This window comes from Melanerpes formicivorus, unplaced genomic scaffold, assembly GCF_026170545.1.
Source record: "Melanerpes formicivorus ecotype bairdi unplaced genomic scaffold, bMelFor1.0.p_v2 SCAF_2, whole genome shotgun sequence".
Lineage (NCBI taxonomy): Eukaryota > Metazoa > Chordata > Aves > Piciformes > Picidae > Melanerpes > Melanerpes formicivorus.
Window position 1 is genome coordinate 56,219,496 of NW_027142354.1, and position 23,880 is coordinate 56,243,375.

Consider the following 23,880-nt stretch of genomic DNA (forward strand, 5'->3'; position numbering starts at 1 on the left):
CAGCAGGAGAGGCGGCAGGCGCCGCTGCGAGGGATCCTGCTTCAGCTGCGCCCCCGCTCCGCGCTGGCGGCTCCCTGCCTCCTGGGGACATGGGTCCTGCTCTGCTCCTGCTGCTCACCACGGCTGCCGCCTGGCACGGTAGGTCCCCCAGCTCCCCAGAGCCCTACAGTGTGGCTTCATGCCACCCCAGGGGCGTTTTGGGGTGTCGGGAGGGTTTCCTGGGTGTTTGATGTGGCTGCTCCATCCCTCCTCATCTAGGGAGTGACAGCCTTGGCGGGGCTGGGGAAATGCTGGAGCTGGACTAAGGGACACTTGGCTCCCAGCAACAGAAAGTGAAGCTGAGCTCTCACTTGTGTCTGCCAAAAGCCTGCTGTGGGCTGGGACTGTCCCTGCCTCTGGAGACTGCTTCATGAGGCAGCCACCGCTGCTGTGGGCAGGAGAAGCTGTCTGCTCCTTGGCACAGCAGGGAAGAGTCACCACTTTGACATTTAATGCAGACTTGGCTGGAGCAGCTTCCTGAAGAGCATCCAGAACTGCCCATCGCTGCAGAGGGAGGGCAGTGGTGGAAAGAGGCTTGGTTCCTACTCTCTGCTGGCCCTGGAGCGTGGCTGTGCCGAGGGCTTGCTCCTGGTTGCCTGCAGCACTGCTGGGGCAAGAGCAGGGGGCACAGAAAGGTGCACACAGCATAAAGAGAGTCTCAGAAAGTGGAGAGATGGGAAAGGGAAGCTTGCTGCTGGTTGGATATGAGCAGAAGTTGGGAGGAAAGAGAGGTTCAGCAGAAAGTGAGTCCTGAGGGAAGCAAGTCCTGAAATAGTGCTTTGCCCCAAGGGGCAAGAGCTGGAGATGCTTGGCCTGCAGGTGAGAGTCAAGAAGGTCATCTGCACCAGCTCCTTCCAATGCACCTCATGTCTGGCTGGGGATGTCTGAGGGTGGCTGTGTTCTGGTGGTGCTGGCATGCACAGCATGACTCCAGAGCCAGGGTGTGATGGAAACAGAGCTCAAGCAGCCAAGAAAGGAAAGGTGGCTACCCCTGGCTCTTGAGGCTGGGGAGATGGCCAAGAGCTGATAGCATGTCAGCCTCGGGAGAGTGTCCCTCAGCCTGTGCTGAGGTTTGTAACCAAACAGACAGAAACCACTAGAGTTAATCTGGTGCCTTCAGAGCTGGCAGCCTCTCAGATCCTGTGTGGTGCTTTCCCTCACTTTCCTGTTGAGCTTCCTTCCCCCCCAGAGAGGCTCTGCTCTGAAGTGCCCCCTGGGTGAGGGCAGTCTGGGAGGATGAAGCCTTCAGCCTGTGCCAGGGAGGTGCTGTAGCCCCTGAGCCACTGCTCTGGTGGTATTTTCACCCCAGGAGCTCTGCATCCCTCCTGCTGGTGCAGTGCATGGTGCCCCACTTCAAGCCATGGCTTTAACACGAACAGGCTTCTCCCAGGGCTCCCGTGCTGGGGTTGGGTTGTAAAGGCTGCAGGGAGCTGAATTCCTGATTTTATTTGAACTTATTCTCTTTTAAGATAATAGGAACAGAGCAGAGCTGAGGTAGGTATGTGAGAGAGCATGTCAAGACCTCCCCAAAAGCTCCCTGAGGCACCAGGCAATGCAGTTCACCTTGCAGCAAGCCAAGGATGTCCAAAGCTGGAGCCAGAGCTTGAGTTCCTTCTACCTCCTGGATAGGCAGGGCTGGTGTGGTATCACCACTGTGACCTGAGCCAGGGCCTCAACTCCCAGCTCTGGAACAAGGACAGGGTGGATTTGATGCCTGATGAGCTCACATCTGTTCTTGGCCCTCTGGAGAGGTCTTCCTGGGTTTGTTGTTGGGGTTTGGGGAGGGCTTGTGGGGCTTTTTTGGCTGCTTGTTTTTGTGGTCTGGGTTGTTTTTTTCCCTTTCAGCTTAATCTAAACCACTGACAGAGAAGCCCCAAGCAGAGATGTGATGAGCACCCTTTCCCCCCCCAGCCCCAGATATTGTAGGTCACTCTGGGGAAGGTGTCCTCAAAAGCTTTTTCCCTCCCATCCTTGCTGGGGGAGCAATGGGAGCCTGGGCCAGATGTGGGACTCACTCAGACCTTAGCCTGGTTACCCTCCAGGGACAAGCCAAGGTGCTGAGGACTGGCTTCTGTGGCAAGGTTCTCAAGCTTCTCTGTCTTGCCAGACTTCCCTTCTCCCTCACCATCTCTAAGCCATTAGCAGAGGGAAAGCAATGTTTTGGCTGGCATGGGAGAGGCAGGGACAGAATCTGCAGCTGCAACTAGAGGTCATGGTTACACAATCCAAGTGTGGTTAAACCTTTGGCCAGCAGTTACTGGCACTGCTGAGGAAGCTGCTGGAGAGCAGTGGAGAGGCATCCTCGGGCTTCATGCAAGATTGCATGCTGGTCAGCAGGGAGAAAGCCTCCTCCAGCAGCCCTGCTTCCCTATTCTGGAGCAGGACCTGCTGGTCTGACTCATCCCTGAGCACACATGAAGGAGTGGATGCTTGGGTGGCCTTCACCTGGCACTGTCCTGCATGTAGTGTCTGTCTTCTCTCCTCACTCCACTTGTACAGCAGTTCTGCCACTGATAGGAGCCTCCAGTGACAGCCTGAAGGCTGCTGGCTGCTGCTTCACTGTTCACAGGCTCACAGGATGTTAGGGGTTGGAAGGGACCTTCAGAGATCATCAAGTCCAAGCCTCCTGCCAGAGCAGGACCATAGAATCTAGCACAGGTCACACAGGAACACATCCAGATGGGTCTTGAAAGTCTCCCAGAGAAGGAGGCTGCACAACCCCTCTGGGCAGCCTGTTCCAGTGCTCTGTGACCTTCACGGTGAAGAAGTTCCTCCATGGTGAGGTGGAACCTCCTGTTATGGAGAGCACCTACCCTGAGCCTTCTCTGGTCAGAACACCTCAGGACTGACTGGAGGATGATGACAAAAAGAGAGGGACATCACTCTTGTCTTGTCCTCCTGCTGGGGCCAAACTAAGGACCAGTTGCAGCATGGTCCTTTCCTGAGCCTGTCTGAGCTGAAGAGCTTGGTGCTGAAGCCTTGTGTGTGGAGGGATGGCTAAAGCAAGGAGCAGGTGAGGCAAAAGTGTCCAGTAACAGAGGGTAAAAGAAACAGAAGTGTCAGGGCCTGCTAGCAAAGCCAGCTTAGCAGGAAGGGAAGGAGGTCCCACCACTGATATGTGGAAAGTGTGGCTTTGCACAGGCCTCTGGGATATGTTTTTCCTCTCTCCTGGGAATAAATGAAGCTTTTCCTCTTTCCACAGAAAGATAAAAGCATCACTAAAACCAAACCAACACAACCCAAACCCCAGGGAGATAAAGTGCCAAACACTCCATGCTCCAAAGCTCCCTGTCCTCTGCTTCATTCCCCCCCAGGGCCACTGAGTTTGAAGCAAGCCTGGTTTGGGTTTCCCCTGGGCATCTGCATGGCTGCCACACACCAGTGATGCCCTCCAGGGCCTTGAGTCCCTACCCATCATGGGAGGGAGGGAGGCATCAGCCCAAGACTGCTTAAATGATGCTCTTGGGGTGAGCTCTGGCATTACAGCCCTGAGCACAGCTGGTGGCACAGGACACACTGGTGCTTCAAACACAGTCTTGCTCACCAAGGGAGCTGTGAGCAGGGCTGGGTGAGGATGGGCACTTCTCTACTGTGCTGCCTCTACTGCCTGTTACAGGGACTGTGCCCAAGGCAGCGCCTGGCAGCAGATTTGCTGTGAAATGTCTTTGCCCCCCATGACCACAAGCAGCCTTCTCCTTTCTCCTCCCTGCAGAGCAGGGCTGCAACACCTGCTCACTGCTTCCCTTGCCCATGAAGGGCATGCCAGGGCAGCTGGACTAATGGTGCCACTCGAGGCTGCCTTGCCCTCTGCCACCTCTCCCATGTTCATTTGGGCAACAAACCCTTCAGCTGAAGGGCTCCTGGGAGCCCAGAGCAGTCTGCTGCAGAGTTTGAGGCATCCCAAGACCAAAGCCTGCTTTTGTCTCTGCTGCTGCCACCCCCCCTGGAGAAGCACTGCCTCAAGTGACCTCCCCAGAGCAACCAATTGATAAACTGGGAGCTGCATTTTGCGTTGGTTTGAACCTGGTGTGTGTCCCTTTAAGAGGTGGGGATGGGTTAGCAGCCAGGAAGGAAAGCAGAAGTGGGAAAATAGCCCTGGATAGGGGCTGGAGAGAGGGGGTGCAGAGCCCCTCAGCACAGATAGCCCTTTGCAATGTGTTTCCTGTCCTCCCCAAAGGCCTGGGGTGGGGGTGGGGGCACCACTTCTTCCCTCACCCCACAGCACTGATTCATTTCTCACTTCCCCCACCCTAAATATAGGTGGTGACTCAAAGAACTTGCTGATGTGGCAGGACAGGGGGAAAAGAAATGTTTCCCTCTGACACTAAGGGGCTGGAGTGGGACCCTGGCTCCCCCTTGTTCAGCCAGCAGAGAAGCCATCTCCAAAGTGGATGGCATCAGAAGTCCAGCCTGGTAGCAGCACCAGAGGGGTGGTTGTAGCCAGGAGGGGGTTGGTCTCTGCTCCCAGGCAACCAGCACCAGAACAAGAGGACACAGTCTCAAGCTGTGCCAGAGGAGGTTCAGGCTGGATGTTAGGAAGAAGTTCTTCTCAGAGAGGGTGATTTGCCATTGGGATGTGCTGGAATCCTGCAGGTCTTCAAGAAAAGCCTGGGTGAGGCACTGGGTGCCATGGCCTGGTTGGTTGGATAGGGCTGGGTGATAGGCTGGGCTGGGTGATCTTCCAACCTGGTTGATTCTATGAAATAGCAAGCACCAGGACAGGACAAGAGGCAATGAGCTGAAGTTGTGCCAGGAGGGGTGAAGGCTGGATGTTAGGAACAGTTTCTTCACAGAAGGGTTGTAAAGCCCTGGGACAGGCTTTCTCTCCTCCTTTCCTTCCTTATTTCTGAAGAGAAGCAGTGAGGGGGACAAAATGGTCTGTCAATGAGGCACAAGAGCAGAGGTTTATTGAATGATGAGAGCACACTCAGGGGGCTCCAGGTAAAAGCAGTGCAATTAGCATCCTTTCATATGACTAAACAGCTCCTGCTCCACCACCACCACTCCTGCACCCAGCCCAGAGCCAGGGGCAAGACCCTCACCAGCCAAGGTACCACCCAGAGGAGCTCAGCTCAGTAAGGAGGCCCAGCCAGCACCCTGTGGTGATTCTGGAGGAGTCATCAATCATAGCCCTAACAACCGGGGGGCCACCAGGCCCCCCGGCCTTTGTAGTCACCACCACCATCACCCAGTGTGCACCAGGGGCACTCACCAGCGATGAGAGGAGGATCCTCAGCCCAGATGGGCTCAGCTTAGGGCTTCTGCCCTTCCTGGGGGGGATTAAATAGGGGAGTGGGTGGGGAGGCCAAGTGGCTACACCTGGGGTGGGAGGAGACTCCAACAGAGCCCAGGTGCTGTGGGTTTGAGGGGGAAAAGTGGGCAGGTGAGGGACATTGAGTGTGTCAGGTAATGATAGGATAAGGGGGAGTGGGAAAAAAATAGAGATGGGTAGATCCAGATTGGATGTTAGGAAGAAGCTCTTCCCCATGAGGGTGGTGAGACATTGGCACAGGTTGCCCAGGGAGGGGATGGAAGCCTTACCCCTGGGAGGTTTTAAAGCTAGGCTGGATGTGGCTCTGATCAACCTGATGTAGTGTGAGGTGTCCCTGGCCATGGCAGGGCAGTTGGAAGTGAATAATCCTTGAGGTCCCTTCCAACCCCAACAATTCTGTGATTCTAAAACAATTTTGCAGTTTAGGCTGGGTGTTAGGAAGAAATTCTTCCCAGACAGAGAGATTGGCCATGGGAATGTGCTGCCCAGGGAGGTGGTGGAGTCACCATCACTGGAGGTGTTTAAAAAGAGACTGGATCAATCACCCAACACCAACTGATCAACTAAACCATGGCACCAAGCAGGGGTGCTTGGTGCCATGGTTTAGTTGATCAGTTGGTGTTGGGTGATGGGTTGGACTGAATGATCCTGAAGGTCTTTTCCAACCTGGTTAATTCTGTGATTCTGTAACTAGTGTTTGAAAGAGATGTGGATGTGCTGCTTCAGGACATGGTTCAGTGGTGGGCTTGGCAGGGCTGAGTTAACAGCTGGGCTCAATGCTCTCAAGCATCTTTCCCAACTGAAATTATTCTATCTGAGTCTGCTGGGATGGAGAATGGCTGGAGTGGTGTGAGCCAAAAATCCAGTCTGAAGCCCCAGCCCAGCCTCTTGCTGATGCTGATTTACTTCATTGCTCAGCAGTGTGAGCTCCAGCAGAGCATCTCTAGGGAATATTTTTGCAGCCTGACTCTTTCCCTTTCCTTTGCAGGCTCAGCATCCCCAGTGATCAGCCCTGAGCTCCCTGCTCTGGTTGTCAATGCAGGTGAGCCAGTCAGCTTGCACTGCTCAGGAGAGTCTGAAGTCGAATGGAAGAACCGAAGGGGTGCATTCAGCAACCACACCAGCAGCACACTCAGCATCCCTAAGGCCACCTACAGGGACACTGGCACCTATATGTGTGCTTATGTCAACAGCAGTGACAAGGGCATTGCAGCTGTGCACCTGTTTGTGAGAGGTAACCACCTTCCCCCTTCCCATCTCTGTGACAGAACAACCTCCTCCTAGGGAGCAAGGCCATTGCACACAGCTCCTCTCTTTCGCCATGGTGATCTTGAAGGTCTCTTCCAGCCTGGTCTGGTCTATTCTATTCTATTCTATTCTATTCTATTCTATTCTATTCTATTCTATTCTATTTTATTTTAAAACCAGCCTGGATGAGGCACTCAGTGCCATGGTTGAGTTGATCAGATGGTGTTGGGTGATAGGTTGGACTTGATGATCTCGAAGGTCTTTTCCAACCTGGTTCATTCTGTGATTCTATGGTGGTGGTGCCCCAGAAGGTGGTGCAGTGGCTCACCCACAGCCATGGAAGGCCATGTAAAATGGGGCCCATGGTTGAAGCACTGGGGTACAGTATAGGGCACCTACCTAACCTGGCCTGGACCTCTCCCTCTTGGCTTCCCTTCCTGGAAATAGTAGGGATGAAGGACTGTTGGGTGTTGAAATGAGCAGTGAGGTCTGGAGATCAGAGAACAGTGCTGCCAGTACCCCAAATATGGGGGAGGGTCCCATGAATCAATCCTCACAAGACCTGAACCCCAACCATTCTTTTACCCCAGAAGAAGTTGTGCTGTAGTAGCTCTGCCAGCTGAGCTCAGCCCTCCCCTCGTAGCCCTCCCCTCGTAGCCCTCCCCTCGTAGCCCTCCCCTCGTAGCCCTCCCCTCGTAGCCCTTCCCTTGTAGCTTCCTGGGCAGGGAAGCTGCAAGTCTGAGAACTCAAATGAACAGCATGGCTCAAAGTTTAACCAGGGGCAAGCACCCTGCTCAGTCTTTCTGCCTGTGTAGAGCTGTGAGCTGATTGCTGTGATCTCCCCAAACACCTCTGCTGGCATTGGGCTTGTGTGAGTTTTGGGAAGCTGAATCAGAGCTGAGCACTGAGCAGAGCTGGTCCAGCAGCCAGCTCCCAGTGGGCAGCAATGCTGCAGACTTGCCTTTGTGCTTCTCAGCTCTGAAGCATTTCCTGATCCCTTTCTCTGGCCTGCTTTGGCTGCTCCACAGATCCCAACAACGTGTGGTACACCTCCTCCTACTGGATCGTGGCGACCAGGGGTGGTGATGCTGAGCTCCCCTGCCTCATCACAGCTCCTGAGTATGGCTCCAGTGTGACTCTGATAAGGGATGACAACTCTCCGCTCTCACCTGGGACCAACTATTCTTTCAGTGCTGAGAAAGGAATAACACTGCACAACGTGCAAAGCCAGCAGAAAGGCCATTACAGATGCCAAGCAGTCATCAATGGAAAGACACAGAGGTCACCAAGAATTAGACTCATCATTCAAGAAGGTAAAAGACTGGGGCTGCTGCTGTCCTGGTGGAGATGGCAATAGCTAAGCTGGCCACAGCAGATAGCTACAGAAAAGCTCCTCACTGCTGGCAGGAGAGATCTTCTGAACTTGCAATCTTTGAAGCACATTCAATAGAGGGAAAGTTCACAGCATCACAGAATTGTCAGGGTTGGAAGGGACCTCAAGGATCATCCAGTTCCAACCCTCCTGCCATGGGCAGGGACACCTCACACTACAGCAGGTTGCCCAGAGCCACATCCAGCCTGGCCTTAAAAACCTCCAGGGGTGAGGCTTCCAGCACCTCCCTGGGCAAGCATCAGCTTCTGGCTAATTGACTCTTTTGGGTGGGTCTCCACAGACTCAGCAGTGTTCAGACCTTTTGCAGGCACTGGCACAGAACACAGGAAAAAGTCCAGCTGTCTCCCTAATGCTCTGCAAGTCCTCATGCCCTGGTGCTTGGTGCTTGGCAGAAGGTTCCCCTTCCAGCGGTGCTGGCTGCTGCGGTCCCCTTGACCTCTCCTGCTTCCCATAGATGTGTGCACAGAAAGGAGTGATGGTCCCTAGGAAAGGAGAAGGCCAGGGGTAAAGAGACTGCAGAGGATGGAAAGGAGAAGGTAGCCAGGCCTTGGGCAGTCTCCAAAGTGCAGAGAGTCCCTGGGCCAGCTGACATTGCATCTTTCCCTGCTTGCCTTTGTGTAGGGCCTGAGAAGCCTGTGTCAGTGATGATGGACCCCATTGACCACGTGAGGATTGTGGGTGAACCTTTCCAAGTCACCTGCAGAGTAATTGCTCCTTCCCACAAGTATGACATCAGATGGGTGACAGCAGCAAAGAATGTAAGTTGTGCAGCTTCAAGGGGGCTTCTCTGGAAAGTGGGAGGCATAGGGTGGTAAGAACTGCCCAGGCCCAAGTCACCTGCAGAAAAGCCTTGAACTGCCCCAACCAAAGCAGCTGCCCAGACGAGCTGTAGACCTCTGAGTGTGGCCATCCTCTCCTCAGGGGCACACAGGATTAAGAAACACCCTCCTGTTGTCAGGATCTTGCTGCAGGAGAGAAGGAAAGCTCATTGAGCACGAGGCACAGGACCTACCAAAGCAAGGTGTCTCCACCTAGCTCTGACAGGGCTTAGAAAGCAGCAAACATGTTCAGGGCACAAAGATCTGGGTGAAGGAAGGGAATGCATTTCCAAACCTCTGCTGTGCTGACTGTTAACTGCCAGATCACAGGATGTTAGGGGTTGGAAGGGACCTCTAAAGATCAAGTCCAACCCCTCCTGCCAGAGCAGGACCATAGAATCCAGCACAGGTCACACAGGAATGCATCCAGATGGGGCTTGAAGGTCTGCAGAGAGGGAGGCTCCACAACCTCTCTGGGGAGCCTGTTGCAGCGCTCTGTGACGCTCACAGCAAAGAAGTTCCTCCTTGTTGAGGTTAGATAAGGTTTGCTAGAAGTCCTTGTTGCATCTGATGCCTTTTTTAAGGAGGCAAGATAGCACAAAGCACGTTTGGGTGCCACAGGGCAGGGCCAGCCTGCAGTCAGAAGGCTGACAACAGCTATAACCCAGGCTGCTGTGGGACATCTGCCCTGCAGCTTTACTAAGAGCCCCGTGGTCTTCACCCAGATGATTTGCAGTGACAGGGGCTCTGTCATGACAAAGCTCAGCAGCCCAGAGGGAGGGAGTGTATTTGCCATAAAGATTCTAGTTCCAGCCTCTGCTCTTCCCAGAACGTGCCCTGATGTTCCCTCCTTGCCTGACAGGTCAGCAGGTTGACAAATCCTAGCTCTGACCTTGACAAATACTTCATCAATGACACCCTGCTGGTTCCAGCAGTGACCATGGAGGACAGTGGGAGGTACATTTGTGTAGCCAACAACTCTGGGGGCTTCAGGAATGCCTCAACAACGCTGCAGGTAGTAGGTAAGTGCCTCCCCCAAAGAGCAGGCAGCTGTGGCCTGAATCACACCTAGCCTGCAGAGTCTGCTGCTTCTGCCTCCATCCCTTCTTGGTTCTGTCGTGGGGAACATCATCCTGAAGGGTCCCATGAGAGCTGTGGAGCTGCTGGAAAAGGAACTGCTGCTTCCTTCACTTGCTTGAGGAGCAGGAGGGCTTGTCTCTTTGATTTGATTTTATTTGTTAATGCTGGATGAAGAACCAGAGAGCTCTTCTCAGTCTCTCTGTGTTTAGAAACAGCTTTGGAACAAAACCAACCAACCAAAAGAATAGGGCAAGGTTATGCTGAAGACCAGGAAAGAGCATGTGTGGAGTATGGATCTTGTCTCTTCCAGCAACAGATCCACAGGAGAGGATTTGAGTCCATTCTGCACTTGCTGGGTGGAAAATGCATCCTCCCAGCTTGTAGGCTGGGACTTGCTGAAGCTGCTGCATACCCTGGCTTGGAGGGAAGGCTTGGTCCAAGTCTTCTCCAAGTGAGAAGCCAAGAGTTTAGCTAAGGGACTTCTGCTGTGGGCCATTAGGACACACAGCTTTACCCTCATCACTTAGTAGGATACAGAGTGTAGAACCTCTTTCCCCAGGGGAGTTCACTGAGCTTTTCTAGCTCTCCTCAGGCAGTGGAATCCAAGCTGCCCTGACAAGGCAGCGATCAAAAAGCTCTCCTCTGGTCACATAATCTGTGTCATGCCTCACTCCCTCCTGCTGCCCCCTCCAACAGTGCTCTGGTCATGAAGCTGGTAAGAGCTTGTTTCAGGTCTCTGGACATGCCTGCTGATGGCCATGCTCTCCTCCATCCTGCAGAGAGAGGTTATGTGCTCCTGACCCCAGTGCAAGCCACCAGCCAGGAGGTTGCTTTGGGAGAGAGTCTGAAGCTGCAGGTCCACATCGAGGCTTACCCAAAACTTCTCCACTGGGGCTGGGAGCACACAAACCCCTTGAGGAACTCTGCCAACAGCCCCTGCAAAGGCCAGATGATCTCTGGAAACAACTGGTAGGTGCTCTCTTCCTTCTAGACTGGCCATGGCATGTTTCCAGCAGTGCTTGCCTTGGGAGACAGGCAGCCCCCACGCTGCTGGCCTGTAGAAAACCCTCTGGGTCTGGAGAAGGGAACTGCTCTGCCTCTCTGTCTTCTCTTTTCAGTGCTGTTAGCAAACCAGAGTGAGCAGGGCTGATCAGGTCAGAGGACACCACCTCTTGCCTAGCTTGGCAGCTTTCTCTTTAGAACACCTTGTGGGAGTCACTAGCACATTCGTGGTCTGGTTGCTCACTCTCCTGGCAGGAAGAGATTGCAGGGGCGGAGGGACAGGACAAACACCTGGACTCCCTTGCTGCTCCCCAGACATGTGCCATGCTCTGAGGCCTGGAGAGTGTGTGGGCACTGTATGCCCTGTGTCAGGAGAAGCCAGAAGCATCTTTATATGGATAAGAGCTAATGGAGGGCACAGCCTTGCCCTCCCCAAGCCTCCAGCCCCCTGAGGCCAAAAGCAGGCTGAGAGAAGCCTTCCTTTGGGGGAGTTTTGGCAATTCCCCTTTCATTTTCTTAGAAACTAAGAATGGTCCACAAGAGGAACTGTGGCCCTCAGCAAGCACAATGGCTTTAGGGCAAACTGTTTCATGTGAAGGGGTCTGAGGGGCAGAGAGGACTGAGCACTAGGGTCCATGACTTGAAGTGGCCACACAGTGCAAGGAGCTGTCAGGGGCAGGACCAGCATCCTCTGGCCCTTCAAAAGCAACAGTTTAGGGACTAAGTTCTTCTTTCTTTCTGAGCATTCACCACCCCTGGCCCTTCAGAGCTGCTGTGCACTTGGGTCACACAGAGCAGCCCCTGCCTGCGTCCCTTGAAGAAGCAAGCAGCAAATTCCCCTCAAGGGTTGGGATTACTGCTGGGAAGTATCCACCTGCTCCCAGGCCTGGGAATCAGCTGCACCTCCTGCAGCAAAGACTGTGAGTGCTTGAGTTCCCTCAGCAGGGTGTCCCTGATGGTGTCTGCTCTCTCTGTGTGGGCAGGTACAACGCCACGCTCTCCCTGAGCCGCCTGCAGGACGGGGAGGGAGGCCTCTACACGTTCTATGCCCTCAACAATGAGACCAATGCTTCACTGACCTTCAGTGTCTCTATGAAATGTAAGTGCTTGGCACTGCCTGTTCTGGCAGCAGGGAGGGTGGGGTGCCAGGGTATTGTAAGCCCCTGTGGGGCAGGAACCCCATTGTTGTTCCATACCAGGGTATTGTAACCCCCTGTGGGGCAGGAACCCCATTGTTGTTCCATACCAGGGTATTGTAACCCCCTGTGGGGCAGGAACCCCATTGTTGCTCCATACCAGGGTATTGTAACCCCCTGTAGGGCAGGAACCCCATTGTTGCTCCATACCAGGGTATTGTAAGCCCCTGTGGGGCAGGAACCCCATTGTTGTTCCATACCAGGGTATTGTAACCCCCTGTGGGGCAGGAACCCCATTGTTGCTCCATACCAGGGTATTGTAACCCCCTGTAGGGCAGGAACCCCATTGTTGCTCCATACCAGGGTATTGTAACCCCCTGTGGGGCAGGAACCCCGTTGTTGTTCCATACCAGGGTATTGTAACCCCCTGTAGGGCAGGAACCCCATTGTTGTTCCATACCAGGGTATTGTAACCCCCTGTAGGGCAGGAACCCCATTGTTGCTCCATACCAGGGTATTGTAACCCCCTGCAGGGCAGGAACCCCATTGTTGCTCCATGATGGAGTTCCAGAAAAGCAGAGAGTAGAGGATCTCAGAAGTCCTTGGTTACAGCATTGCAGAACTGCCAGCATTACAGAGTCTCAGAGTGTCCTTAACAGAAGTCTGTGGCTCTGTGCAACAGAAGAAAGGAGAGAGAGCTGCTTCTGCCACTGCATCCCCATCAGCAATCCAATGACTTATGTAGCCCTTAGCATTGATTCTCTTTTGTACCCAATGGGAATAATTTTGGTTCACTTTCAGTCTTTCCAGCCCTTGCAGTCAGGAACTAGGCTAAAGCTCCCCCTTCAAACTGTAACCTGCACACCTGGGAAGCAACCCAGAGCACAGGGAATGTGCTCTCTCTCTCTCTGGCTAAAGCCCTCCCTGCTTATCTGCCTTCCCCAACAGATCCTCCGAGGGTCTGCAAAATCAAGGTGCCAGCCAACGACTCCAGCATCCTCCAGTGCACAGCCATCGGCTACCCTGCCCCACGCATTGAGTGGTACCACTGCCCTCTGCACTCTGACAGGTGAGAAGTGCCCGGGGGGATGAGCCCTCCCAGCCCTGCCCTTGCCCTGCTGCCGTTTGCTGAGCAGCCCCGTGTGGGCTTCCGAGGAGCAGCAGACAGAGCCTGTTCAGCAGCAGCAGCAGCAGGGATGCTGCCGTGCTGGCAAAGGAGGCTCCTGGGGATTGTCTGGGGGGAGGGAACAGGCTCTGTTCTGAGCTTGGAGTTCAGCCCCCTGTGATTCACCTTCTCCCCGTGCTTTTCCAAGGAAGGTGTGAGTCCTTTGGAGAAGTGCTCTGATGTAGGCTGCTGGAGAGCTACAGCCTAGATGGTCCTAGTCCTCTTTCTGGGACCTCCCCGGGTCTGAGGCTCTGCAGAGCACAAGCTCAGCAAGATACAGCACGATGGGAGGCAGCTGCAGCTGCCTGAACAGGGACTGCTGTGTCTCAGTACCAGCCCCATTCAAGGAGGCAACTGCTGCCACTGCTGCAGCCACAGCTGCAGCCACATAAGGGCAGCCAAGGCTCTTTCTCTACAGAGATTTGACATCCAGGGAGAGGTCTTTTAAGTGGTCAGCAAGTAACACATCTCCTTGAGCTGCAACCCCAATTCCCTGTGTCTCCTTTCTGGTCAGGCACAGGCACCAACTCACTTCTGGGCAACTGTGCTGCCAAGAAACCTTCATTCTCTCCTTGATGTCTCTGCAGGTACAACAAGGACTATAGCTTGGTACTGAATGACTCAAGTCCCCAGGTGGTAAACATGTTGCCCTTCCAGGAGGTGGAGGTGGAGAGCATTGTCCCGTTCCAGGAGCTGGGTGCTAATTACACCTTCTGCTGCGTGGCCATTAACAAAGAGGGGAATGCTTCTGACATGTTTCACTCACTCACCATCACCAGTAAGGAGCAAACTGGTAGCTTGGCAGAGCAGGGGAGCATGTGGGGGCTCATCTTGCTGTACACACATCCCTACTGTCTTGCAAGAGAGGTGGGGTAGATTCCACCAGACCCCTGTGCTCACAGGAGGTGGGAGGCTTTGGCTGTCCTCTAAGAGACATGTGGGAGATGTTGGCTGGGCATAGCCTGGTGCCAAGGCTGAGCTGTGCCATGAACACCTTAGAACTGCAGGACCTAGCTCCAGGAGCAGCACAGCCAAGCTGTTGCTCAGCCCACTGCAACTTTTGATGGGTTTGTTCTTGGTGCAGAGATCTTGGTCCTCACTCACTCAATCTGACCTGCACTTGGTGCTCTTTGTGTGGAAACTGGGGGGTGGGGGAACCATTGCAGCCTCGAGTTTGGCATCAAGAACTTCCCTCAGTTCCCAGCAGCTCTTTGGGTGTCTCTGAGGTTGTGTTGCACATGGGGGAAAGCCAAGTGACCAGCTGGGTGCAATGTTCCCAAAGGTGGAATGGAGTCAGGAGTGTGTTACTCATGCCTGCTCTGTTTGGCTTTTCTGCTCCTCCAGGAAGTGTCATGGTCCCTCCCAACAAGCTCTTCAGCCCCATTCTCTCCACCTGCATAGGCACATCGGTCCTGCTGCTCCTGCTGCTCCTCTTCCTCCTCTACAAGTACAACCAGGTCAGATTCCCTGCGGCATAGCACAGAGCAGGGCCTGCCCAGCTGCAGAGACCACAGTGCCTCTGCTGGCAGCCACAGCCAGGGAGCGCTCAGCCTGCAGGTACCAGGGGAGCTCCCTCCCTCATCTCCACTGCCTGCCAGCTTCCACAGGAGTTTCCTGATGCAGGGCAAGGCTTGTGCACCAAACTGGGTGTGGTACCACCTCTGCAGCCCTGGTTCTTCAGTCTTGTAAACCCGAGGTCAGTGCAGATACTGGTGCTCATCCTGGGCTGTTAATCACAGCTGGGTTTGTTCTGGTCACCAGGAAGCCACAGACTGCACTAAGGATTTTGCATCTACTACTTCTTCCCCTCCTTGCTTTCTAAAAAGCTGCCTTTATGGAGAAACAGGATGATGTCAGAAGGTGTTTGTCTCCAGGAAGACTTGGTCACTATTTTTACACAGGCACTGCCCCCATTTTCTCTGCAAGGCTCATTTTCCAGCATTTGGATTCCTTCTCAGTTGTTTCCATAAACTGCACCACTCAAAAGCCACCTCTGCTTCCTCAGTGGGTGAAAATCCTCCTGGTTTGCAGCTCTGCCTTTGGCACTCTTCCTTTGACAGCCCATCAAGGCTGCAAACCTTGCAGCAGAGCCCTGCTGCTGACTCCCAGGAGTTCCAGAAGAGCTCTCTCCCAAGCAAGCACATACAGCTGTGCAGGCAGAGCTCTCTTTGACCACTTGGCCAGAGAAGGACAGGGAGTCTGATGGATGTGTAAGCACAGCTTTTAGGAAGGTCTTGGAAGCCCAAGAGAAGCAGGAAGTGCTGATAAAACATCTCCCTCAGCCATGGGCTTCCTGAGTCATGAATGATTGCTGCAGTGCTAGGTGAATCATGGCACAGAGAGCAGGCAGCAGCAAACCCTGCCAGGGCATGTGACATTCTTTATGGGGCACCGTCACGGTCCCAGCAGTGGACTTGGGATGGTTCCTGAGGGTGACCTCAAAGTGCTAAACACTCAGGCAACTCAAGCCAGGGGGTTCACTTCAATCAACTGTAAGTCTTTACTGTTTACCCATAGGAGGCAGAGAAAAGTGAGAGAAGGGGGAAAGGTGAAGTGAAGAGAGGAAAGAGAAAGAGGTCTATAGCTGCAAGGGTCTGGAGACATCTCTCTGGTCCTGGGTCCAGTGCTGCTGGTCCTTCTTGACCTTAGTGGGGAAAGCTTTCCTTCAAAGTCCTCTTCTTATTACTTCTTCTTCTTCTTCTTCTTCTTCTTCTTCTTGTAAACCTGTTACTTCTTCAGAACCTCTCCCATTGCTAGGGAGACATCTTTTGTAATCAGTTTCACCCCTGTCCAGGTCTGAACTCCCTTCCTGCCCCTTCCATGCATGCCCAAGGAGGACTAGGAGAGGAGAGGGGAGGGGAGAGGAGAGGGGAGGAGAGGAGAGACCAGGTTGGAAAAGACCTTCAAGATCAGAGAGTCCAACCTATCACCCAACAGCACCTAATCAACTAAACCATGGTGTGGTCTGGCCCCAAGGAGGGGTGCCCAAGGCACGGTCTGCCTTGGAGGTGGGTAGCCTCAGGCCAGGAGGTGTGTTTGTGTATTCTAATGACATCAGAATGAGCAGAGTTCACTAAACTTCATGGTTCCCCTGGCAACACCAGGGCATCATTTGGCTGCTTCCAAAGTGATAATGGCAAGCAGTGCAGTCATCCCTCATAGCTGCTGGGTACAGACCCTTGGTACCAGCCAGGGCTCTCTCACAAAACCTCCATCTGGAAACCCATGGAGACCACATTCCACTCTCCAGGCTCAGTTGCTTAATCAGTAACATCTTATGGAGTAGGCTGCTGCAAAGCTCATGCTGAGATGTTAGCCTGAATTTCCCTCCTTCCCCTTGGGGTAAGAGGGTTCTGATTCCTGCTGCCAATGGTAAGACAGAGAGTGCTCTTCAGACTGCTGCTTACAGAGAGCTCCACAGAAACTCTGCTTCTTGGGGAATCCTGTCTGGGCCTTTTTGGGCAAGCCCTGCACAGGCACAGATGTTCAGCTCTCAGGCAAGGGAAATAGAAGCAGTGTGGAAGAGAAAACAGATGCTGAGCATCAAAACTGCAGTTTGGTTTGCCTCAGTTTTTGTCCCTCATGCCTGTGCTAAGCCAGCTTTGAGCATCTGCCTGCACTCTGCACCATTCTCTGCAGCTATGCAGGAGAATTGGGGAGGGGGAGAATGTTGGTGCCCAGCTCCCATAGCTGGGCATGAGAGGATTCATCACAGCTGTGGTCACTCCACCTATGCTTCCTGCTGCCTGCCTTGATTGACCTGAGACCACCTTTGCCACACTGGGGTGCAGGTCCTTGCCTGTCTCCTAGCCCAGGAGAGAAGCTCTCACACAGAGCACTCTCAGGCCAAGCCATTTCACTGCCTTTCTCTTTACCTGTACCTCCAGTTCGGCTCCCTTGACCCTGTCAACATGAGTGACAACACCCAGCACAAGCTGGTGCTTGCCTCTGCCCATGGGCTCCAGCACTGCTTCTCTCTGCCTGGCCTGGTTACTTCTGCCATCATATTCGTGGAAAAGAGAAGACATTTCTTACTTCTCTTTCTCTCTTTCTTTTTCACCCCTGGAAGGGAAGCAAGGCTGGGCCAGCTCCACCATTCTGCTGTGCTCAGCGCTCCAGGGTACCAAGGAAAGAGACACAGTGGGGACATCTCACTCCAGTCCCAGCCTAGCACTGTCAGCCTGGTGGAACATGCTGGCTCCCCCAGCTCTGCCATCCCAAGGGAGGACAAGGGGCTGCTCTGAGTGACAGAGTCAAGAAAGCCTCCCTCAGTGGTGGGTGATGACTTGGAGGGACTTGGTAACAGCAAAGGGACCAGGCTGTCCAGGCACAGCCTTTCTCACTCAGTTCATGTTCAAAGCAAGAAATGTTTTGATGGGCTGAAGCCAAAGTGTTGCCTCTCTGCCTCCCTGCTGGTACTGGGGGGCCCTGAGCAGCAGTGAGTGAGTGAAGTCTCTGCCTTGCAGAAACCCAAGTACCAGGTGCGGTGGAAGATCATCGAGGCCTGTGAAGGGAATAACTACATCTTCATTGACCCCACTCAGCTGCCATACAATGAGAAATGGGAATTCCCCAGGAATAACCTCCAGTTTGGTGAGGAACCTTTCCTGCTGCTTGCCTGGCTGTCTGCAGCTCACCACAGGGCTGAAGCGCTCCAAGGGACGGAGCCAAAGCAACTGGACACCACTCAAAGCTGTCACAGCACCACCCTTAACCTGGCCTTGATGCCCTCTTCCACACAGGGTGGCAAATGCCAGGGCACAACCTCCCTCCAGCCCTCAGCTGCCCCAAGGAAGGTTGAGAGGATCCTCTCCCTCCTCTTGAATCTGAGGTCATTCTATTGCATGGTGCTGGTGAGGCCACGTTTGCACACAGCCTCTTTCACACCATCTCTGCTCACAGCAGAGTTCCCCTCAGCTGTTAACCAGCTCCTGACTAAGGGATGTGTCATCTTGTCTGTGCTCAGCAGGAATCCCCAGCTGCCAGACATCCTCCTCAGGGCTGTGTGCAGGGCAGCTGCTCAATTTCTTCCTACAAGCCATCTCATAAGCACACTTCTCTTTATTTTTGTCCCCTCTGCAGGAAAAACTCTTGGAGCAGGAGCCTTTGGAAAAGTGGTAGAAGCCACTGCTTTTGGGCTGGGCAAAGAAGACTCAGTCCTCAAAGTGGCTGTGAAGATGCTCAAGTGTAAGCCCAGAGCAAGCTGCAAAGGCTGAACTCCCCCCAGGCTCTTTTGGGCAGGATGCAGTGTGTGCACCATGTGCTGGTGCTCCCCAGCATGCAGCACCTGCTTTTTGCAGGTGTTTCTAAGTATTGCTTGCTGGAGCCATGCTGCTGCCACTTTCTGTGTCCACATGTGGCCAGCAGCACAGGCAGAGGACACGATTTGCTCCCTGAGCCCACCTCCTCTTCTTGCTCCATCTCTCTGTCCATCCCTTTTTCTGTCCTCTCCCATCAGCTCTTCCTTGTCACTCCTCCACACAGCCTTTCTCCTCCTCTCCTCTTGCAGCATCAGCAGACACAGATGAGCAGGAGGCTCTCATGTCTGAGCTGAAGATCATGAGCCACTTGGGACACCATGAGAACATTGTTAACCTGCTGGGGGCATGTACCTCTGGAGGTGAGTGCCCACAGCCCCTGCTCCCCTGAGGCTCTTAACTCTCACAGCAGGGATAGCTGATGAGCTTGGAGGTCTCCTTTGAAGCTATAACTGTGTGAGGGCCTGAGGGCTGGCCACCTCCAGACCCAGTATGGCTTCTTCTGCCTCTCCCAGGGACAGGTCACAGCATTGTCACTTCTTAAGGACCCCTTTCTGCCTCCCTCCCAGGCCCAATCCTCGTCATCACTGAGTACTGTCGCTATGGAGACCTGCTGAATTTCCTGAGGAGGAAGGCTGAATCCCTCATCACCCAGGACTCTGCCCTGGACACTTCTTTAGACAGCTCTGCTGATTACAAAAACATTGATGTGGAGAAGAAGTACATCCGGAGGTAGGAGCAGGGCTTGGGTGGCCACGGGGCTGAGCCCTGCAGGGCCTGGGCTGGGCACCTGCTGGCAGAGATGAAGGCTGGGGACATGCAGAGCACCAGGCTGTGAAAGCCACTGGGGCTCTGCATGTTCAGACTTTGTTAGAGCTCCCAGTTTTCCCAGAGGCTTCCAACATCCCACAGTGAATCCTGGTTTCAATCCAGCCTGCCCTCCCACAGCCTGCAACCAGAACTTTTTGTCTTGCTGGCTTTTGAGGGACAAGAAGTAGAGTGCTCTCCATCAGCCAAGGGGAACAGCACTTGGAGCCCCATACCACAGGGCACCTATTGGAATGTTTGGGGTTGGAAGGGACCTTTGAAGGTCATCCTGTCCAACCTCTCTGTAGTAAGCAGGTACATCTAGACCAGGGTGCTCAGAGCCCCATCCAGCCTAGGTCCCCTTCCCAAATAAGCCTCAGTGTTGACTTTCCCTTTGCTCTTAAGCCAGCAGCCAGGCCACATCCCACAGGCAGGGGTGTGGTTTCTTAGCTCAGTGCCTTTAAAGAAGGGCAGAAGGTAGTGCTGGAGAGTTGCTTACAACCTGCCTCCATCTTTGTTGCTTCTGCCTCAGTGACAGTGGCTTTTCAAGCCAGGGCTTGGAAACATATGTTGAAATGAAGCCAGTGTCATCATCATCATCTTCAGCATCTTCAGCATCATCAGACTCTGCACAAGCCAGGGGTGAGTTAAAGACTCATTTCTGTGTTCCCATGATTTCTTTACTCTGGCCATCCTGCCTGCTTTAGCTTCTGGGGAAGCAGGACACAGCACAGCCTGACTACTCACCAGGTTTGCAGCACCTCTGAAACTTCACTTTGGATTTCAGGGAAAAGCTCAGAGGAAGATGATGAAGCCAGGGAGGATCTTCGTCCCCTCAATCTCTCTGACCTGCTGCATTTCTCCAGCCAGGTGGCCCAGGGCATGGCCTTCCTTGCATCAAAGAATGTAAGAGCCAAGCAGACAACTGCCCCCATCACCCACTCTGGGGAAGGCCTCTCCAGCCAGCAGGCATCAGCCACCCATCTGCACTAGGCTTGGGATGCTTTGGATGGGGTGGCCAAGCTCCAGCAAGCTGCTGCTGGAGATGATGCTCTCTTCTCCATGTACTGGGTTCAGGCATGCTGGGCCATGGTGAGTGCTGTTTCCTTCAGAGCTTTGTCTCCCATGAGCTCCAGGCTGGCCTTCATGGCAGGGCAGTGATGCAGGGCTGTGCATTGTGCTAGTCTCAACATTTTCTCCCCAGCTTTTTCATGAGATCAGGAACTTTGATGTAAGGCTGTCTTGCACTGGCTGCTTCCCTGCCGCCCCAGGGACAAGGAACTGAAAGTGACTGTTGAGCTGTCTGCCAGAGCTGGCTCGTTTAGGCTATCACAGAGTACCCATATGGCTTTAAGATGAGGACACAGTGTCAATAGCTACTTCCCCTGGGGAAGAGGATGATCCCATGAGTGATTAAAGGAGGTGGCATGAACTGTCATGATGCCTTGACACTGCAAACAAGTTCTTTGCCATAAGTGGAACGCTGCAACAGGTTGCCCAGGCAGGTGGTTGTGGCTCCATCCCTGGAGATATTCAAGGTGAGGCTCAGCAGGGCTCTGGGCAACCTGATCTAGTTGAGGATGTCCCTGCTGACTGCAGAGGGGGTTGGACAAGGTGCCCTTTGGAGGTCCCTTCCGAGCCAGACCATTCTGTGTGACTGTGAAGTGGTTGATTCGTTGTCCATGACAGAGTGCCTCTCGCCAGGGCTTTTCCAGCTGCCTTTTCCCTTGTCAGTGTCGCTTTGGGGACCAGCCCAGGCCACAGGCAATCAGCTGGGACTGCTCTTGGCTGGGTCTCAGCTGTGCTCTCTTCTCCCCAGTGCATCCACCGTGACTTGGCAGCCAGGAACGTGCTCATATCAGAGGGCAGGGTAGCCAAGATCTGCGACTTCGGCCTGGCCCGCGACATCATGAACGACTCCAACTACGTCGTGAAAGGCAACGTGAGTGCCTGCAGCAGGGCCAGCAGCAGGCATGAGGCTGGGGCAGAGCCTGGTAGTTGCAGGCTGATGCCTAGGAAATTTTCCACACATTGAGGAGAAAGTGATTGAATGCAAATAAATTGCCATTGGAGGGAAAGGGGAAACAATTGTGAGGTCTAAGGAACGCTGGTGAGCTGAGAGCTAGCATGAAGTGAGAGGGTGCAAACAAGTTACCATTGGATGGAAAGGGGAAGTAAGTGTAAGGTCTAAATAATCCCAGTGGGAGAATAGAATAGACTAGACTAGACTAGACTAGACTAGACTAGACTAGACTAGAATAGAATAGACCAGACCAGACCAGGTTGGAAAAGACCATCGAGATCATCCAGTCCAACCCATCACCCAACACCACCTAATCAACTAAACCATGGCACCAAGCACCCCATCAAGTCTCTTCCTAAACACCTCCAGTGATGGTGACTCCACCACCTCCCTGGGCAACACATTCCAATGGCCAATCTCTCTTTCTGGGAAGAACTTCTTCCTCACCTCCAGCCTGAACCTCCCCTGGCACAGCTTGAGACTGTGTCCTCTTGTTCTGGTGCTGGCTGCCTGGGAGAAGAGACCAACCCCCACCTGGCTACAACCTCCCTTCAGGGAGTTGTAGAGAGCAGTAAGGTCATCCCTGAGCCTCCTCTTCTCCAGGCTAAGCAACCCCAGCTCCCTCAGCCTCTCCTCACAGGGCTGTGCTCCAAACCCCTCCCCAGCCTCATTGCCCTTCTCTGGACACCCTCCAGCAACATAACCATAGCAACATAGCAACACAGCTAACAGAAAGTGATAGAATATAAACAAATTGCCATTGGATGGAAAGGGGAAATAGTTGTAAGGTCTAAGTAACTCCCCTTGGGCTGACAGCTAACATAAAGTCAGTTGTACAAACTAACTCTTGCCCATTCTTGGTCTCCTCGCTCCAGCAGGTGCTGGCTGGTAGCTTTTGCTTGGCTGTTGCTGACCTTGGCTGCATTCTCCTTGTGGCTAAGGACTAACAAGCCACTCTCTGCTTTTCTCTTTATTATTCTTCTTCTTCCTTGTCCAGGGCAGGGTGGGGGGATGTTGGAAAGGCGAGGGGAAGCTCTTGCTAACCCCCTGGTTGCTGTTTCTAGGTTGTGAACCCATGGAACTGTTGTGTGTTTTGTGCCTATTCATAGCAGTTCCTATTTCTAGATCTTAGTTTTGCTTCTACCTGAGCAGGCCTGGCAATTCTTTTTGTTTTCTGGGGGGGTAATTTCAATGCATCACAGGAGAGGCTGCAGAGCAAGGACAGGGTGTATGTGGCACAAGCTGCCTGCTCGTCCCAGCCTGCAGGACTCTCTGCTCTTCCAGGCCCGCCTGCCCGTGAAGTGGATGGCCCCAGAGAGCATCTTTGACTGCATCTACACAGTGCAGAGTGATGTGTGGTCTTATGGCATCCTGCTCTGGGAGATCTTCTCCCTTGGTAAGCAAAGAAACAAGCTCACCAGCTGCTTCTGGTTTGCATGCCCTGGCATCTCTGCAGGAAAGCTTCCAGGAGAAGGAAGAAGGTTGACCAAAATGAAGGTTTTTAAGCAGGGCTGTAAAGCAATGTGGAGCCTCCCTCCAGCCTGACCCCTAGGAACCAGGCATCCAGGATCATAGAACCACAGAATGGTCTGGGTTGGAAGGGACCTCTGGAGGATAGAATCATAGAATCAGTAAGGTTGGAAAAGACCTCAGAGACCATCAAGTCCAACCTGGCACCCAACACCTCATGACTAACTAAACCATGGCTCCAAGTGCCACATCCAATCCCCTCTTGAACACCACCAGGGGTGGGGACTCCACCACCTCCCTGGGCAGCACATCCCAGTGGCCAATCTCTCTTTCTGGGAAGAATTTCTTCCTAACATCCAGCCTAAACCTCCCCTGGCACAGCTTGAGACTGTGTCCTCTTGTTCTGGTGCTGCTTGCCTGGGAGAAGAGCCCAACCCCCACCTGGCTACAACCTCCCTTCAGGGAGTTGTAGAGAGCAAGAAGGTCTCCCCTGAGCCTCCTCTGCTCCAGGCTAAACAACCCCAGCTCCCTCAACCGCTCCTCAGACTCTCCAAGAGGGAACAGTGCTGGCTCAGGCTGGCTTCAAAGCTGATTCCTCCCAGCCCAGAGGGCTGAAGTGTTAAAGCCTGTGGTCTGAGAGTCACCTCTGCTCCTGTTACAGGTAAAAGTCCCTATCCTGGCATGGTGGTGAACAGCAAGTTCTACAGCATGGTGAAGCAGGGGTACCAGATGGCCAGGCCTGACTTTGCTCCCTTGGAAATGTGAGTAGCTGCCCTGAGGTGCATCCTACTGCTGGCAGGGTGGCTGGAACTACTTCATGAGGTGCAGGCAGGGAGCTGGCACAGGGACATTGGCCACAGGTCTGCCTGCTGCTGCTAGGTATGTCTGGCCTGGAGGTTCAGCCTGGATTCTGCCAGGCTGCTCATTCCTCCTGCAGGAAGGCAAGCCCTGGGGCAGTCAGTTGTGCTCCATCCAATAGTTGCCCTGTTGAGGGAGGGAAGGTCCTGGCCTTGGTGAATTTTTTGTATTATCAGTCAGCTACCTTTGATCCCAGGACTGTGAGAGGAGATGAGTGAGCAGGCTACAGGAGGGCAATGAGCTTAAGCTTAAAGAAAAATGTACTGCAGGTCTGACCCCCCCTTGCTGATAGATTAGAGAACTTTGCTGCA

General features: G+C 53.7%; 1 protein-coding gene across 1 annotated transcript in view; it reads left to right on the plus strand.

The window, feature by feature from the left end:
• CSF1R (colony stimulating factor 1 receptor) overlaps positions 1-23,880 on the plus strand; it is a 27,649-nt gene continuing 3,769 nt past the window's right edge. The window contains exons 1-19 of the mRNA XM_068162375.1: positions 1-138; positions 6,300-6,545; positions 7,588-7,872; positions 8,574-8,710; positions 9,633-9,792; positions 10,630-10,819; positions 11,836-11,951; positions 12,937-13,057; positions 13,741-13,931; positions 14,498-14,610; positions 17,620-17,746; positions 18,236-18,340; positions 18,663-18,773; positions 18,981-19,143; positions 19,751-19,860; positions 20,006-20,124; positions 21,038-21,160; positions 22,526-22,637; positions 23,373-23,472. Coding sequence (XP_068018476.1) covers positions 90-138; positions 6,300-6,545; positions 7,588-7,872; positions 8,574-8,710; positions 9,633-9,792; positions 10,630-10,819; positions 11,836-11,951; positions 12,937-13,057; positions 13,741-13,931; positions 14,498-14,610; positions 17,620-17,746; positions 18,236-18,340; positions 18,663-18,773; positions 18,981-19,143; positions 19,751-19,860; positions 20,006-20,124; positions 21,038-21,160; positions 22,526-22,637; positions 23,373-23,472 — 2,678 coding nt within the window. The 5' untranslated portion in view covers positions 1-89. The remainder of the gene's footprint in view (positions 139-6,299; positions 6,546-7,587; positions 7,873-8,573; positions 8,711-9,632; positions 9,793-10,629; positions 10,820-11,835; positions 11,952-12,936; positions 13,058-13,740; positions 13,932-14,497; positions 14,611-17,619; positions 17,747-18,235; positions 18,341-18,662; positions 18,774-18,980; positions 19,144-19,750; positions 19,861-20,005; positions 20,125-21,037; positions 21,161-22,525; positions 22,638-23,372; positions 23,473-23,880) is intronic.